General features: G+C 39.1%; 1 protein-coding gene across 1 annotated transcript; it reads left to right on the top strand.

Annotated features, from left to right (window-relative positions):
* Window positions 1–3,281: 3,281 nt before the first annotated feature.
* aebp1b (AE binding protein 1b) lies at window positions 3,282–16,454 on the top strand. Its single transcript, XM_033973407.2, has 22 exons — window positions 3,282–3,731; window positions 4,463–4,615; window positions 4,695–4,757; window positions 5,108–5,479; window positions 5,806–5,880; window positions 6,400–6,465; window positions 7,066–7,155; window positions 8,692–8,763; window positions 8,851–8,960; window positions 9,953–10,092; window positions 10,357–10,441; window positions 10,530–10,674; window positions 10,752–10,840; window positions 11,057–11,180; window positions 11,339–11,535; window positions 11,609–11,785; window positions 11,919–12,082; window positions 13,839–14,308; window positions 14,841–14,980; window positions 15,076–15,175; window positions 15,256–15,422; window positions 15,840–16,454. Exons 1-22 carry the CDS (start codon window positions 3,524–3,526, stop codon window positions 16,185–16,187), a joined length of 3,555 nt encoding a protein of 1,184 aa, XP_033829298.1. The 5' UTR covers window positions 3,282–3,523; the 3' UTR covers window positions 16,188–16,454.
* Window positions 16,455–16,577: the final 123 nt, after the last annotated feature.

Genomic DNA, 16,577 nt, shown 5'->3' with positions numbered 1-16,577 from the left:
TGAATACAGCCAGATACTCTTACCTATGAATGCCTATTATACAATTTTTTTTAGCCTTGCGTATATATGATTCTTAAGAGGTACTACTAGTGTCTAGTTTGTAGATGTAACATGAGAAATAACCACTAGAGTGCACACTTGAATAAATCCACAACTGACACAAAAATGTTAATATAAAAATGTATTTTCTTAGTCATTTGTGAAGACATTTTATAATACGCTGAGTTTTCCTTTTTTTTACTTCTTGACTGAATGTAATTGTTTTATATTGTAAACCCTCCCTTCTCAAAGATTTATGTTCTATCTACAAAACTAACAGTGTTAGTAAACTAGTAGACACTTAACTTTTATTGCTGGCCATTTCCAAAGTAGAGTTACATTTCCACTGTAAAGGTTCTAAATGAAAGTCATAGTATACTACAGTTTAAAGGTTGGCATCTGGTCATCGTTTCAAGCTCTATATCATGGACCTCTTTTTTTTTTTTTTTTTTTTTTTTTTAAGTTTCTTCAGTATAGCCTCTGTAAACTACCTTAAATGTTGTCTTACTTTGCAAAGCTACTTGTTGTAAATTGTAAATTGTTGTAAAATGGGGGATTTTGGTCAGAGAAATTTGTGAGGAATTTTTGAGTTTTTTTGCCTCCATCTGTGCTTCATCAGACAGTGGCTCCGAGCCCATAGTGCCAGATGACAAGGCTGGGTTGGACCTGCTGAATCACTGCACACTCACAGTGGAAAAATCTCTAGGTTTGTCTCTCTATCAATAATATTTTTACTCCTTACTCAGCCTATCATTCATGCTCTAGGGGAGAGCTGTTATCACAAGATAAGCCCTCCTCAGTAAAATGTTTGAAATGTATTAATTATTCCAAATGAATGAATGAATGAATATGATGTGAATATCAAGCAACCACAAAGAGCAGTCATGTGCTAAACAAAAGTACACAGTTGTTAATAGGTCTATCAATAAGAAGTGAATAACTGTATAGATATGTGCAGAGCAAGGAACAGCTTGAGATCAGACTGAGACCAAACAGAGCTTCTTGATAAAAAAAAAAGGCTTTTGTTTATTTAGTTTTTTCTACTTGAGGGTCTGTTAAATCAGCACCAATACTAATAATTATTTGTTCTAAAAAAAATAAAATAAGACCAAAAATAAAATACCGGTATGCATTTTTACTAACAGCACTCCTCCTCACCACCTTTTGCACAGTGCAGTCAATGAGATTCCAAGTACTTATGCACAATTCACATAGTTACAAGACTGTTTCCATTTGTACCTAGTGAGCCTGCTGCACTCCTCTCTCACTCCTCCAGTCACCCTCTCCTTTCCCAGTCCCTCCCTCCATCTGTCGTCATTGTTTCCTGCCGGGGAGATGCTGACGCGGGTGCCGAGGCTACAGTGTACATATTAGTAGTGAATATTGGTCGACATATGCTGACCTGAAGGAATATGCTGCCCAAAATAAGGGATGATGTCAGATTAAGGAAAATATAGGCAATGCACTGGAGAGGTTTAGTCTGTGTGGTCTGTTGTCCTTAAGACAAGTGGTGGGGTGTGAGGAGCTGTGTTAGACCTCTTGGCTGCTCATTCTACAATAAAGGGGGATGATTGTTTTGCATTTTAGTCAGATTTGTAAATGTAAATCATAGATTGTAATAGAAAGTACCCCAATGCAGTCGTGTTCTGCATTTACTTTGCAGGCATTCTTTATTTGTGCGTTGACTTCAAGAAGTGGGTCAGTTTAAATGTTGAGCTTTAGTGAGCACTCAAAAACATTTTATAGTTTTTAGTAATGTGTGTACAAAATGAATAGTATTAATTCTCCAAAATGTGGATGATGATGTTCTAGTAATGGCCATATAGCAGTTCCAGTAGTTCCAGTCATAATAATATAATAATATAAATAACTCTTTTGTAAAAGTGATCTGACCATGAAACAGTACATTATTAAAATTAGCCTACAGTGTAGATATTGGCTTTGTAAAAGTGGTTTGAAATCAGTATTAGGATTACACATGTGGTCTAGCTGGTCCTGACTTGGGAATTATATTATTTTCATTATGCATTCTACTTCTTGTGTGTGTTTGTGAGGGTTGAGTAGCATACCAAATCGTGCATGCATTAAACATAAATCAAAGCTAACTGAATCAGAGCTAAATGGAGCTGATTTATTCATTACAAAAACGTATAGAAATCCGCTGAGTTGGCAGTTATGTGCGTGTGTTCCTTGTCCTAGACCTATGACAGGTTCAGACGGCAAATAGATGAGCAGTAGACCGACGAATGGCAAAGAAAATACCAAATCAAGGTTACGTGTCTATCATCTGCTCGATCACTTCTCTGTGCTCCCTCCCTCCTGTAGGCCCCTTCCCTGCCTGTTCTTTTCCCCCCCTTAAGGGTCTAAAGCCGACTTCTCAACACCCCGAGGAAAGAATGACAGGACGCCACATGGATCAGATGGAAAGACCAGATCCACCAACCAAAACAAGTCCAGGGTTGAAGAAGAATTTGTACTCTGCTGCCTGTCTGTTTTCATTTTCATTCACTTTGCACTCTGTGGTGATTAGTTACACTGTTTAGTTTACTCCCTCAATGTCTTCCTCCTTAAGCTGGAATTCAGCCCCCTGTGCTGCTGCTCTGTGGGGTCAAAGATGAAGAATTTATTTTAAGCTTCGCAAGAATATTAAACAATAAACATTGCCACATTTACTTTTACTGATGAATTCGCCAGGAAAACCTATGATGCAGACATTTTCATTGTAAACTAAAAATAAATGTTATCAAATTAACCTAATGATTAGTTTATCATTTGCAGAGAAATAAAGTCTCAGCCTCATTTAGTTCTGGCATATCTCAGCACAAAAACGAAGTTTGCCGTAAATATTGTGGTAAAAATGGAAATAAAGATATAAAATGGTCATGTTAATGGTGGATACTACAATCAAACCAGATGCAGACTTTCTTCAAACTTTGCAAAGTTTTGTAGGTGTTTTGTAGGTTTCTGGTTGCTGAGCTATTTTGGCAGGAGTTTGAAATTGCAAAATAACCTTAGCAATAAATGCAAAATTAACCAGGAGGTAATAAAACTCAGACTTTCCTCCGTAATACAGAGGCACACCCTCCAGTCATACCTACCCCCCTGTCCTGGCCCGTGCCTAAACCTGGCTGCGCCAGTCCTGACTTGTTGGTTCAGTTGAAGCCGCCCCTCCGTCCTAAACATTGTTTTTTCAGCTGACCACATCCACAGGACACTTGGGAACCCAGTCTTTTCATTTGTCTAGGTAGCTGGTGTTGTCTCTCTGCACATCACCTCTGCTACCCTCCTCCTTGTCCTAAAGCTCTTACCCCCTCCCACTTGCATCTCGGTCTAGCCCCATCTGACAGAGCGGAGGAGCGGCAGACCTCTCTACAACTGGAGTGAAGACCACATGGGAAGTTGAGGACACTTAAAGACAATATTGGACAAGGACATTACAAAAAAAACCTTCAACTTTCACTTAGGGATTGTGCAATTTACAAGGATGAAATACCAGACTTTGATTGCACTTGTGGTGGTCTTATCCTGTCTACTGCTGGTGCCTCAAGGTGGAGAGAGTGCAGGGGGGATAGTGTCTCTCCATCACCCCCCTGAGGACAGCGAGGCGGGGGTGCAGCTGTCGAACAAGTCCCCAGACAACCCTCAGGCAGACCAACTACTGGACAGTGGTCTAACAGACACACTTAAGGCAGGTGAGTTAAACCACACAATGAAAGCATTTGGCCGGAGGGCGACTAATTCAATCCAGACAGCATCCTGGCAGGTGACTTTTACAGCACTAAATCTTTCCACTATCTACAACCGTGTTTAACTGTTCTTGCTTTGCCAGATTTTTATGTGCACTTCCAGTAGTCTTTACAATGCTTTAAATCAATTTACAACAAGCCTATTTTATGAATACTTTACTTGGTATGAGATTGTTGTGGTGATGTAGAGATCGGGATTGTGTCACCATATCTCAGTTAGCCTAATATTAAACCAATGGAGTTTTTAAATAGCTAAACAGTAAACTCAGTAAACTCACTCAAAGGTATTTTAACACTATGGAGTGATAAATGTTTTTACCAGTAGTGACTCAGTAGCTTATCAAGTTGTTCCACTGCTTTTTATAGTGTTGTGTTGTTTTGTTTTTTGTTGCCAATCGATCTTTATGGATGTCACATTTAAAGTTTATGATGTTCAATCCCAACCTCTATTGACAGATGTATTAATTGCTATGGAGATTCAAACTGAGACAGAAATTTTGGATAATGAAGAAAATTGTAATTAGGAATTTAGTCAGACCTTTTAAAATTGTTTGCTCATTCTTTTTATTAAAAAACAAACCATTTCTATTTATTCTGTCTTGAGAGAGAAATCAGTCAACATTAAGTGTCACTGGTAAAAATTGGTTAAAATAAGTTGATTTGAAATATTTCTTTAGTCAGAGTAAGAAGAGCACCGGAAGAGGGCAAAAAGAAGAAAAAGGACAAGAAAAACAAAAACAAAGACCCCAACGCCACAAAAAAACCCAAAACAGAAAAGAAGGGCAAGAAGAAAGAAAAGAAAACTACCACCACCCCTCCGACTACAACAGGTGAGGACTGGGCATTAGATCAAGATGTTCACATAAATTAAAATCTAACGGAAATGTTGATCTTGTATCTGGTCTGTAGTCATTCCAACTGAGCCACCCACACAGCCAGAACCCTACACCGATTATCCCTATCCCGACCCTGGTGAGTGACACAGGCATTCTTCAGCAAATTAGAGTAGCTGGATTTCTTGGAAGTGTTAAGCGGTGTTGTGGCCAAGACAACAAGGACTATAAATTGTGAAGATCTAAGACGATGCTGCAATAAAATCAAACCATAAAAAACAACAACAAAAAATGCAGAGCTGTAAGCAGAGGTAGTTAGTAATGAGGTACATTTTCTTAAGATTAGTTTTATTGCACCATGCTTTATCTTCCAGTTCAATAATGGCATTACAAATAACTATACTCTTACTCAAGTTAGGACTTAGTCGAAGGTAGAATAGATTTATAGCCATGTGAGACCTTTCCTTCTCTTACTTTCTACTTTCTCAGACTATTGGAAACCAGACGACGATGACTACTGGGGGGCTGACACGACTCCGTCCCGACCACAGACAGAGGCCCCCATTACAGATGCCCCCATTACAGATGCCCCCATCACAGATGCCCCCTATGACTACTGGAAGCCTGAGGAGGAGGACCGGGCAGCTCCTGTCACAGACTCCTATGATGACTACTGGAAACCAGATCAGCCAGAACCAGAGCAAACTGTGACTGATGGATACGATGACTACTGGAAACCTGACGAGACTGACCCGTATGGTCCAGTGACGGACAGCTGGAAAGAGCCGGAGTCCACACCCCCTTCTCCAGACGTGGATGGGAATACTGGGACAGATGACAGTGATTACTGGGACGCAACGTGTATGTAATTAAATAATAAAATCTAAACGTATAAACTACTAAGAAGCGGTAATAATAAAATCAACCCATTGTTTTTGAATTTTGACCGTATAAAGTGAAGAAATCAGAAACAACATTGCCTATTTTACATCCATGTTGATAGTTGATAGTGTAGTGTAGATGAGTTTATTGTTATGTATTTCCATGGATCTATGAGTATATCTCACTTAAAGCTATCTATTTCACTCTTCTTATCATTTTAGTCAGTCATAATAGTTTTTTTACTAATTGTTTTGGCATGATTGTGTCCTTAACACTAGATTTTATTTATTTTTTTTTTTTTGCAGTTGAGTTGCCTGATAATCTTCCCCTCCCAGATGGAAAAGAGGTCAGCCCAGAAATAAAAGTCGAAACCCTCCCAGGTAACTTCATCGTCTCTCACACCTTTAAAAATGTATTTCCAGATTTCACTTGGACCTTTTGACTCTGAGGACCTTTGTGACGCAGATAAAATGTCCTTTCCATTTGTTTTTTTAAAGACTGGAGCAGATGAGTATTAATAGTGGTAATTTATAGGCCATATGGGACTTACATTATAGTGTCTGTGTGAGTTAACCAGCCCTACTTTCAGAGCTGGGGAATGGGTGGTTTGCTTTGGTTTTGCCTTGTCAACAAAACTGTGAAATTAAAAAGCGCTTGTCATCAGTCTACTCCTCTGTTATAAATGTAAATTAAATATTTAACAACTTAATTAGACGATGGGTGTAGCAGTAGCATTTACATCCTTCTAAATGTAAAGCAGATGTTGTGGCGTCAGTAAATTAGAGCTGTAACCTGTAAAGCTATGCAGATCAACCATCTAATCTCCTCAAAACTCTCCTTTATGTTTCCCTTTAAGAAAGTGACTGACAATTTATCTGGTTTCATGTTTGTTTTTACAGAGGAGCCCACTACCATAGCTCCATATGAAGGGACTTGGTATGACGACTATGACGACTATGGCATGAGTATGTACATAAACACAAGATATTTAATTATATAGCGTATAGTATCACATAGATGAGGACAGAGAAACAAAACAAAGAGAGTATAGTATAAAGCAAATTTATTACAGTAAATAAACTATGAAAAGTTGTTGCATATTATTCAAATCGAGGACCTGCAGAACCTTTTAGTGTGGATTTTGTGTTCTTCAGTAGTTACAACGCCACCTACTGACAAATGAGAAGTTGTAACAGTAAAACGTTACTGTCATTTGAAAGGATTAATAAACTAAGATGATTAAAATGCCCAGTATGTGGAGCCGGTCCATACATAATGATAAGATTCAACATTTTTGGAGTTTCTGTTTGAATATTTCTTCCCCAAACAGTGAATCTCCCTTCGAGGTATATTGGCACCTGTCCTCCATATGAAATAATTGATAGTTTATTGAATTTGTTAACTAATGACTGCGTCTAATCCAAAGGTAAAATATTATACAACACATGCCTGCATAACTGAACTGAAAACACCCTGTGAGCAGAGGAACAATAAGCATTCACAGTATATAAACAAACACAGTTTCTTACCAGTTAATAATTGCTGCAGTTTTATTTTGTGCACAGGGAAAAAGGAGACAGACAGTGAGACAGACTCAAAATGGATGGAAAAAGAGCGAGAGCGAGCGGAGAAGGAGAGAGAGAGAGAAGAGAAGGGTAAGGCAACCCAGATGTGAACTTTTTGTTGCATAACGCAGAATTCATAACTCCTTCAACAATCATGTCAGACAACATATGATACTGTAGTTGCCAAAGCAAAGAATTTGGCCTTTGCCCAGAGTGATAAAGTATAACAGATAACAGCATTAGTGCTAAAACTGTAAACTTTAAATACTAACAAATGTAAGGTGATATCCCATTCATACAAGAGGCATATGTTGTATGTATGAAAAGCTTATAATACAAATGTAACAGAAAATAAAACAAAGACTTTAGCACATGAAAACCATAGACCTCTACCAAGAATAGATCTATCTCGCAATTGTAATGATGTTGTGCCCTAACTTCCCTAACCTGACTAGTTCAGAGGTAAATGTTCTTTCTATAGAGACTAAAACTTGTTTTATCTCACAGTGTTAAAGAACCTACTACAATGGGCTTTTGTTAGAGTCCATTATTTTATTGTGTTCATTTGGGTCCACACTAAGATGTTGTCCTTGGCTCTGCTGTACTACTAATAGCCATTCAATACTGTTTTGTCAGGTTTTTTCAACAGACTTTTTGGTTGATAATAGTATGCTCATATAACTGTAAAAATGTTACACAAAACCAACAGTGTATACAAAGCAAAGAGAAAACATTTATTGAGTGTATTTGGCTGGGGACATGTATTTGAGAAAAGCCAGGTCAAGCCTCTGCTATCTGCACACAGGAGATTAGTGTGAGTGATAGGGACGTGCAGCAGCCGGGACGAATTAAAACTGAAGGAATGGGGCACGATACACAAGCACATGTGATGTTGGAACTGCATAATCCTGATCACAGCTCTCAACTTCACACATTTTGGTTTTGCCACGTGTCAGCCCCTCTGTGTGTCAGGAGGGATGTGTGAGTGCTGTGATGTATTTTTAAGATATATGAGACTTTTAGGACAGGGGTCAAAGGGGGCATTTCCTGTGGGTGAGGTTCAGTGCAAGGTTTAAAGGTCAAATTCATGTGCAGGTTTTGTTAAGGTCAAGTTGTTCAATCTTGTGTGTCACATCAAAATAAAGTACTATACTGCACAAACGTTTTAAAAGAATGTGAAAATGTAAAACAAGAAGGGCCAGTAAAGGGCTAAGAACTGTAAGGCCTATACACACACAAAAGATGTGTTAAACCACTTAATTATTGTGAGGTATAAAGGTTTTATGGCTCAAAGGAAAAAACACATTTACCTCTCATCTAGATAATACAATTTGAATCTATGCTCTCTATTTTTTCCTTTTAGTTTTTGCATCTAATTCTGATTTTATAACCTTTATGTCTCTGGTGTAAGACTAGGACTTACATTTACAAATATGTACCATTATCACTTTATGTTGCAAGCTTATATAACCCTGTAATACCCTGTAATAGTGTGCATGATTTTGCATGGTCTGAATATTATTTCCTTTGGAGAAACATCTGGATTGTTTTTACTGTAATCCATTTCTTCAGCCAAGTGAATATTTACTGAATGCATGAGGATTAGTTTAATATTTTTAATTTCAGAACGATCGAAGAAACTAAAGGAGGCAGAGGAGCGTGCCAGGAAAAGACCACGGATCTATAAAGAGCCAAAAGGTAAATCACAATTTCCTCATTTATTAACAACAGATTTACCGGTTATATCAATAGCTTACTTTATTCTGTTTAATTCTTTTCCATCAGTATGTCCTCCTTTGGGAATGGAGTCACACAGGATTGAACCGGACCAGCTCTCTGCCTCCTCTGTGTCCCAGTACAGGTTCTCACCCCAGAGGGCACGCCTCAACATGCAGGTACCCTCTATACACTACACTATAGCCCTGCCCTGGTCTGCACTGTGTTCCCATCTGCAGCAGCCATCACTTACCACTACTGCCAAGACTCCAAATAAACAGTAGTTTCCAGACACATGTTGGAAAATAATTACTGTTATTGCTGAGCCAGTCGGTTTCATTAACTCTTGTCTATAGTAATTCAGGAAAGACTTTGGGAATAATTCAACAGTATTAACTATTTAGCCTAGGATCTAGATTGTTTCTCTCTGTATCATCTAGCATGTAGTCTAGACTGGCCGGCAATGAACCATTACTAACCTGGTAAAAATTATCTTTGTAATATAGACAACTTTAACAAATAAAACGTTTATAAATACTACAATTGACCAATATTGTCCAAAAGAGAGTGAATCGACCTCTGCCAAGGCGCATATTGGACTTGACATTGTCTTAGTAATTCTCAAAAAGTTGTACAAAAATACAAGTAGTAAAGTACTGTCCTTAAGTAGAATTTTTAGGTATCTGTACTTCACTTAAGTACATTTTATAGTGGATACTTTTTACTTTTACTTTACTACATTTGAGTGCAGGTATTTGTACTTTCTACTCCACTACATTTCTGAACTGGACTGAAAAGTAAAAAGTACTTTTCATATGATTTGAGTTTTTTTTTAAATCATGTTCGTGGAAACATCCTGACTAAGTTTTTGAGTTCAAGCTTCGGCTTTAAGCAAACAAAAATAAATACACAAAATACAAAAGAAAAATTAAGAAATTGATTTGTATTGCTTCTGTTGACCAAAATCTGTATTTTTAAATCAATATCACTAGATTTGACACTTTAACAAATTAAAGTACATTTTTAAACAGGTACTTAAACACTTTTACTTAAGTAGATGTTTTCATGAGATACTTTTACTGGTACTTTCACTTACCTGTATCTGTACTTTGACTTATGTAACAATAATGAATACTTCATCCACCCCTGATCTGGTCTGTGTGGTTCCCAGGGCTCCGATGATGAAGACAGTATGAGAGGCGGAGCATGGTGTGCGAACTCAGATGATCGAACACACTGGTTTGAGATTGATGCTCGAAGGGAAACAGAGTTCACTGGGGTCATAACACAGGGACGAGCCTCTAATAATGAGTAAGAGCTTATACGTACACTCTACATATACATACATGCTGCATATAGATTCTCATACAGAGGACAACCTTAAACTTAACTTGATGAGAGGACAGTAATTGGTGAGATACGTTTCTAATTTAGTCCAAATGGCTTTTTCTTATATCCCAAAGTTTGAACTCCTACGGTCATAGTTGCAAGATTATATGCCATTTCATTTTGTATGTACAGCACTTTTGGCAACTTTGTGCGTGTAATTATGAGGCCAACCATGTTTTCCTATAGGAGTGATTTTGTGACATCCTACTTCATCGCCTTCAGCAATGACAGCAGGGAATGGACCACTATCCACGATGGATATGAAGACTGGGTGAGTTTGAAAATAAATCAAATCTTGTCATTGTCCTCTGCGTTTGATGTAAATATAAATCAGATTTTTTTTCCTGATGTTTTTTCAGTTATTCTTTGCAAACAATGATAAGGACACTCCAGTGATGAACCGTTTGGCTGAACCGGTTTTGGCCCGTTACATCCGCATCATTCCTCAGAGCTGGAATGGATCCCTGTGTATGCGCCTGGAGATTCTGGGTTGTCCCGTTCTGGGTGCGCATTTAAATTGTAATGGCACCTATCAAACCTTAAGGAATTTTAATAACATTTTTGAATGTGAATCGTTATAGATCCAGCTGAAGTTCAGTACAGGCAGAATGAAGTGACTCCAGTGGATTACCTTAAATTCAAACATCATAGCTACTCAGACATGGTTGTTGTGAGTATTTATATTGTGCTTTATTATTAAGAATATTATGCTTGTATGTTAGCCTGCCTATAAAAGATTTGTGGCTGAAAATGCCTTCATTTTTGTGTAGAATATAACCACTAGAGGGCATTACAAAGTAGACAAGAGTAAAATGTGACATTGAGCAACACTGATAAATATCAATCTTCATCTATGGATAACTGAATTGTGTTTTTTTATATTTAGCTGATGAAGTCTGTTCATGACGAATGTCCAAACATAACCAACATCTACAGTCTTGGCCGCAGCTCCAATGGACTGGACATAATCGCCATGATCATTTCTGGAAATCCCACAGAGCATGAAGTAGGCAAGTAGATAACACTAACACTAAATTTAAGGGATCTAATGTAACTTAAAATTTAATGCATCATAATACTCTCTAATGTAGTTAAATCATTTCATTTTAGAGAGCAGAAAACACAAGTTTTGTATTTCTTAACAGTTGAGTGTTCATTTCCTCCACAGGTGAGCCTGAGGTCCGGTTCACGGCAGGTCTCCATGGAAATGAGGCAGTGGGCAGAGAGCTGTTGCTGTTGTTGATGCAGTTCCTGTGTAAAGAGTACAAGGACCGAAACCCAAGAGTCCAGCGCCTAGTGGAAGGGATCAGACTTCACCTGGTACCCTCCCTCAACCCAGATGGACAGGAGAAAGCTTTTGAAATGGTCTGTGAGGCAATCCAGGACATACCTAAAAGTTAAATATTATTATTATTTATTACTTTGTGGTCTTTTACAGGGATCAGAACTGAGTGGCTGGACCACAGGTCACTTCACAGATGATGGTTTTGACATTTTTGAGAATTTTCCAGATTTAAACACAATCTTGTGGGATGCCGAAGACAAAGGCCTTGTGCCAAAACTGATGCCAAACCATCACATCCCAATCCCAGAAAACATGGAGGCCAACAACTCGGTAAGGAATCATTTAAATGTTGTAATTGTACGCATAGCAAGTAGTGATTCTGTCACATTTGACTGGACAGACAGTGGTGCTTGAGGTTAGCATGAAACATTTCTTTGATCTTGACTGCCTTGCTCTCTTTCAGATTGCAGTGGAGACCAGGGCCATAATCTCATGGATGAGAAACTATCCATTTGTGCTCGGAGCAAACTTCCAGGGCGGGGAGTCAATTGTGGCCTATCCTTATGACAGCTTACGCATGAACAAACCTGCTGAGAGCCAGAGAGCCCATAGCCGCAAGAAGAGACAGTAAACTATATTTTTTTTAGCTTTATAAAATACTCCTCTTTACTTTGATTAATTACATTAATTACTCATCTTAATACCTGTGCTCCTTTACCTTGCGTTTCATTCATCACATGAATATTTATTATGCTATACAAATCTAGTACCGTAAATTTCGGACTACAGAGCGCACCTTGATATAAGCCGCACCAGCTAAATTTGAAGAGAAAATCAATTTTGTACATATATAAGCCGCACCTGAATAAAAGCCGCAGGTTTTCATATTGTAACATGAGACATTTACACAGAAAGACGGTGCACTGATACGCTTTTTTAAAACTGTGCCTGAAAATTGGCACCAACACGACAACAACACGGGATGAACACATCTGCAGGTTTAGAAAATAAAGCTGCACCAACACGGAAAATCTGCTTTTATTTCCTCTGAAAACTTTTGTCGTCTTTTTACATTGACCAAGTTGGATTCATTGATGCCGAGCTTACGTGCAGTGGCTCTATTTTTGGGGGATCGGCAACTCGCGGCTCCGGAGCCGTATGCGCCTCTTTCAGCCTTATACTGCGGCTCTGCGTGGCTTGGGAACTGACACAGACACAGCTCACAGTCCTGCGTAAAGAGCCCTGATTTTCAGACGTTGTGCGCACAGGGGTCAGGAGCAACTTTCGCCCGTCCCTAATGACACACTAATAAGCTCGTCCGTAGATGTATCATGAAAATCCTGCTGGAAATCGCCACAGAAATCTATTTGATGTAGTAGCAAGTTTATTATCTGCTCTTGTCTCCGCGGTGACGTATCACGTATAACACATCAGACACGACGCCCAAAAGTAGAGCCACAAGCAAGTGAAAATGAGCCAAAACAAAAGTCTTTGGAGAGCTTTTTAACAAAGGGGAAAAGGACAACTGAGGAGCCAGAAGAGGAGACTACGACCTCCAAGAAAAAGAAAGATAAATTTAACAGACAATGCCTACTTAAAATCTGGGTTTGTCGCTACAGGTGACTCTCACGCGCACAGTCCGCTCTACGTAACATACGGGAAAAGCAAATGAGGCAATGAAACCTTCAAAACTGCTTTGGCACATGGAGAATAAGCACCTGGGATTAAACGATACGCTACGAGTTTTTTTGTTGTTGTTTTTTTAAAGAAACTGCGGAGCAGAGTAGACATAATCACATAATCAGCGCAGGGCTCCCTCTGATGCAGCGGTTTGGTGGGTTGTATTTTTTTAATGCACTTAAGTTGTTTTTGCCATATTTATCTGCCACGTGTAGAAGGCTTGTCCGTGAAAGTAAAACCTACATTATTCCGTTACATTATTGTTATTATACAGTGTTATCTTCATTTTAGATGTCAAAAAGTATTTGCGGCTCCCAGTGTTTTATTTTACGTGGAAAGTGGGTCCAAATGGCTCTTTGCGTGTTAAAGGCCGACCCCTGCTCTGTTTCCTGTCTGTTTCTTTATCTTAAAAACTGCATCATATCCATTTCATGATGCGCAAAATGATCGTTCAAAATCAAAACTAGTGAATTCTTCAGAGCAGAATCTTTCCCCACGTCTGTCTCACTTTTACGTTTACAGCTAGAGAGCGCCCCCCAGGGGCCGTTATCCAGTAAAATTCCATATATAAGCCGCACTGCTGTAAAAGCCGCAGGGTTCAAAGCGTGGAAAAAAAGTAGAGGCTTATAATCCGAAATTTACGGTATCTAATCGCACGCAATTTACATTTTCCAAGTTCTTCCTAATAGCTGTTGCTTTGCAGGTATGAGGAAGAAGACCGGTTTGATGTGACGGAATGGGGCAGGGGGTACCAAGAGGAGCCAGAGGAGGACTGGAGGGGCAGAGGATATGCAGAACCAGAGGAGGAGTGGCGCGGGCATGGACACGACCACGGTTATGATCATGGATATGAACATGAGCGTGGATATGAGCACGAGCGTGGATACGAGCATGGATATGAAAATGGATATGACCCAAGCCAAGGGTATGGGCATAGGGAGGAGGAGGATGAGGAAAGGAGAAGAGGGGATGGAGGAGGAGGGTATGGGTACACAGAACCTGAGGATGAGCCCAGAACAACAGCAGATGAGTCCCTGTTCAGATGGCTAGCTGTTTCCTACGCCTCCACTCACCTCACCATGACACACAACTACCACGGGTCCTGCCACGGAGACACAGCAGCAGGGGGGTACGGCATTGTCAACAGAGCCAAGTGGAAGCCTATCACAGGAAGTAAGAAAATTATAGTGTACAGCCCTATAAATTATAATAAGTAAAGTAAGTAAGTAGAATTTAAATGTATGTGGAAGAACCTTTTGATTTTCAACAGTGTGTGTAGCATTAGAGACAAGAGTAAGCAGGTTGCCCACTGATGTTTGGTTGAATTTTTTTGTCAATCCAGCAGTGCTGCACAATGCTACCTTCAGTCCATTAAATAGCTGGCTGTGGTCAGAAGATTACCAAGTGTTTAAACGTATCTTTTGTGAATCCACAATAATAATGTTAAATTTAACCGAGCCATCAATCAGTTTCCCCCAGGGCAGCAGTAGCTACAGTATTAGCTTATCACCTCCAAGTATGGGCTGAATAAATTTTTCAATATACCTAAAATAATAATTTTATTATTTTAAGCAATTTAATTATAATTATTATATTATATTGAAAAGTGTGAGATTAAAGGTTAAATTATTAAAAATTTGATTACTTCACTCTTCATTCGATCATAGCATACTCTAGTGGTCAGTATATGCATTGCTCTTTGTAGGTATGAATGACTTCAGTTACCTGCACACCAACTGTTTTGAGTTGTCCATTTTCCTGGGCTGTGACAAGTTTCCACATGAGACTGAACTGACGCGAGAGTGGGAGAAAAACAGAGAAGCAATGCTCATCTTTTTAGAGCAGGTCAGTTGTGATTTCAAATCATATTAAGCACTACAGAAAGTACAAATTTAGGCCACTGAGGATTGTAAATTGTTTATCCTCTTTCTTTTAAAAAGGTACATCGTGGAATAAGAGGCATTGTGAAGGATGAGCAGGGCAACCCAATAGGAAATGCCACTATTTCAGTAGAAGGAGTAAACCATGATGTCACCACAGGTCAGATGAAAAGACCAGAAAAATCATTCAACTACTATAAGCACAATAACACATGTTAAACTTTTGCTCTTTATTTGCAGCTCCATCAGGTGACTACTGGCGGTTGTTGAACCCAGGGGAGTATCGTGTAACAGCCCGAGCAGAGGGCTTCTCTCCAAAGACTCAGCTGTGTGTGGTTGGATACCAGCCCGGAGCAACAGCCTGCAGCTTCAACCTCGCAAAGTCCCACTGGGACCGCATTAAACAGGTATGACATTAGCAGTGCCCATCTGCATGCATTTGCAGCACATAATCCCCAATGGATTTTGACCAGACCTAGACCAGACTTGCGTTTCAGTGGAGGCTTTAGAAACCATTTTATAGTGCTTTTTAAATTTCATAACAATTAGTAGTTTTTCCTATTAAAAGGTGTCAAAAGCATAATTCAACCACTGTGGGCTTTCTGGACCCTTTTGACTTTTCTTAAGTTGTGCTTGTACTAAAAATAATCCATCCTAATACAAGATAATCATCAAGAAAAAACAGACCTTTAAATTCACTAAATATATTGTAAAAATTGTAGCATATCAAGGTTGTTTACAAACCACCATGTGGCAAAAATGCTCTGAACACCATTCATCACCTATGGCTTGCCTTTTAATAATTTTAAAATTTTTTTGTACAGATCATGGCTCTTCATGGAAATAAACCAATCCGCCTGGTCACCCACGGCAACACCAGAACCAGCGTGGTCCATGGGAATAGGCGTGTTGTTGTGAACAGTGGTTCTCGCTTGAACCGCGAGCGGCAGAGAAGGATCAGGATAGCCCGTCTCCGTCGCCTTCGCAGACAGAGGTTACTGAGGCTGAGAATGACTACAACTACATTACCTACAACTACAATTCCCACAACTCCTGAGACCACTACTTCCTGGTATGACTCATGGTTCATAGAGGGACAATCTTCCACACCTGGAGGGTTCACAGACTCCATCGTGGATTTTAACTATGAGTATAAGATTGATGACTATTAAAGCGACATCTGCTCTTACAACCCCCTTTTCCCTTCTCACTGCACTGTTGATACAAAAAAATGAGGTTTGTTTGTTTGAATGCCTGTCAGGCTTTGAGAATTCACTCCAAAACATCACAATATTGTTATTTGTGTATAAATAAAATGTCTCTTTTTATAAATAGACCTATTTATTCTTGTTCAGTCGCGCAACATGTCAGACCTGATTTGGATACAATCACATTTTGTTAAGTTTATTTTGGAAAAATTAAAACAATTTTGACAGTAAGAGGTTTGGCTTATTTACATTGCAACCATTTATTACTGAGGGATTACACAGACATTGACCTGTTTACAGGTATGATCCATAATAATTCTGTTAACTGGACAAAACAGTTTCACACTCTCAAAC

This window comes from Periophthalmus magnuspinnatus, chromosome 9, assembly GCF_009829125.3.
Source record: "Periophthalmus magnuspinnatus isolate fPerMag1 chromosome 9, fPerMag1.2.pri, whole genome shotgun sequence".
Taxonomy (NCBI): domain Eukaryota; kingdom Metazoa; phylum Chordata; class Actinopteri; order Gobiiformes; family Gobiidae; genus Periophthalmus; species Periophthalmus magnuspinnatus.
This window is presented reverse-complemented; position numbering and strand designations above follow the sequence as displayed.

Coding starts and splice junctions, on each gene's coding strand:
- aebp1b (XM_033973407.2), top strand. CDS start 3,524: ATGAAATACCAGACTTTGATTGCACTTGTGGTGGTCTTATCCTGTCTA. Junction 4,616..4,694: donor CACCCCTCCGACTACAACAG/GTGAGGACTGGG, acceptor TCTGGTCTGTAG/TCATTCCAACTGAGCCACCC. Junction 11,786..11,918: donor ACATGGAGGCCAACAACTCG/GTAAGGAATCAT, acceptor GCTCTCTTTCAG/ATTGCAGTGGAGACCAGGGC.